The sequence below is a fragment of the Sinocyclocheilus grahami genome, unplaced genomic scaffold (genome assembly GCF_001515645.1).
Source record: "Sinocyclocheilus grahami isolate Dianchi unplaced genomic scaffold, SAMN03320097.WGS_v1.1 scaffold127.1, whole genome shotgun sequence".
Classification (NCBI taxonomy): Eukaryota; Metazoa; Chordata; class Actinopteri; order Cypriniformes; family Cyprinidae; genus Sinocyclocheilus; species Sinocyclocheilus grahami.
In genome coordinates, this window is record NW_015505306.1 from 2253304 (window position 1) to 2254982 (window position 1679).

Below are 1679 nucleotides of genomic sequence, written 5' to 3' on the forward strand. Positions count from 1 at the left end.
AATGCGCTGCATTATTTTGCTCATTGCGCCCTCCTGTGGCCTCGGGAGACAATTAGACCTATACAATAAAGACCTATTTAATCTGCATATAAAACATTAGAAATTAGATATGTTTCATTTTTATTGTGTTTGATTGTTTGTCTCAATAAATTGATAATTATAAATACAGTGGTTAAATTTAAACTTTTTTTTTTCTTTTTTACACTACCTTTAAAATGTTTGGACTCACTACATTGGCTTACATTCAACAAAGTTCACCCAAGGAATCCTGAAAAATAATTGAAAAAAGTTTTTCCATACAAATTTAAAGCATTTTAAACATTGATAATAATAGGAAATGTTTCTTGAGCACTAAATCAACATGATTTCTGAAGGATAATGTTACACTGAAGATTGGCGTAATTCTCCTAAAACTAATAATATTACTATTTTTTTACTGAATTCTGATGCAGCCTTTGTGAGCATAAGAGACTTCTTTCAAAAACAGTAAAATGTCTTATGACCCTAAACATTTGAACAGTAGTGTATCAGTGGTATCAGCTTGACCACCGGTATTGCACCAACATATTGTGCACCCCTAGTTTAAAATGTTTAGTAATGATTATCTGGGGAGAAGAGCTGGTATTTTATTTTTTCTTATCTCTGCGTGCATCGGCTTCCATCAGTCTTGCTTTGGTGCATCTGATTCATGCCACATTTGGTTGTCTCTGATTCATCCACTCAGAGAGAGTTTACTGAAAACAGGTGGCATACAATGAACAAAGGTCAAAGTCAGTGTTTTTATTCAAAAAATAAGTGTCCCTCTGAATCCCAAGCACATCCTTTTTTCCTGTGAACTTCTTGTTAACATTCTTTTCTGGCTATTGTTAACATAAGTGCAAAGATTCAGACCAGCTCTTACACAATTCACCTCTGTTCACAAATTAATTTTTTTTAACTAGAACTTTTAACTCAATGCTGTTTTTATTTATTTTGCAAGCCTAGTGATTGGATTCTGCTTAACTTTGTCTTAAAGCAGGTTGGTCTCTATTATCCTATTATCTAGTTGGTGAGGGAAATTTTTCTATTTTGGGCTGTTTGGTATTTTCCTCAATACTAGAGATGAGCTTAGGTTCTTAGGTTTTGTTTTAGCTTTTGTGGCTCAGTTTTATTGGTGGTAAACCAGACTTTGTTTTAGTGTGAAAAGCCACACTAAGTTGATTACATTTGTAGGTTCCCTTTCTGTATGACGAAACATATAATATACTGTTTGTTCATCCATTTTTATTGTTTTATTTCAGCTACTGTATAAAGCAAGCATGTATGTAACCAAGTAAATACTTGCACTAAGGTTTCAAAGTTTGGGGTTAGTAAGGTTTTTATGTTAATACATACAGTATCTCACAGAAGTGAGTACACCCCTCACATTTTTGTAAATATTTTATTATATCTTTTCATGTGACAACACTGAAGAAATTACACTTTGCTACAGTGTAAATTAGTGAGTGTACAGCTTGTATAACAGTGTAAATTTGCTGTCCCCTCAAAATAACTCAACACACAGCCATTAATGTCTAAACCGCTGGCCACAAAAGTGAGTACACCCCTAAGTGAAAATGTCCAAATTGGGCCCAATTAGCCATTTTTAGTGTTACTAGGTCTTAGGTGTGAATGGGGAGCAGGTGTGTTAAATTTGGTGT

General features: G+C 33.8%; 1 protein-coding gene across 2 annotated transcripts in view; it reads left to right on the forward strand.

The window, feature by feature from the left end:
* The window catches only part of LOC107590414 (trinucleotide repeat-containing gene 6C protein-like), a 75825-nt gene that overhangs the window by 7554 nt on the left and 66592 nt on the right, over nucleotides 1-1679 (forward strand). Inside the window, exon 1 of one of the 2 annotated variants that reach the window (XM_016279156.1) lies at nucleotides 1282-1312. The exons of the other annotated variant lie outside the window; for it this stretch is intronic. Within the exon in view, the coding sequence (XP_016134642.1) occupies nucleotides 1299-1312 (14 nt within the window). The 5' untranslated portion in view covers nucleotides 1282-1298. Of the gene's footprint in view, nucleotides 1-1281; nucleotides 1313-1679 lie in introns of those variants that run through there. 2 annotated transcript variants of the gene reach the window in all.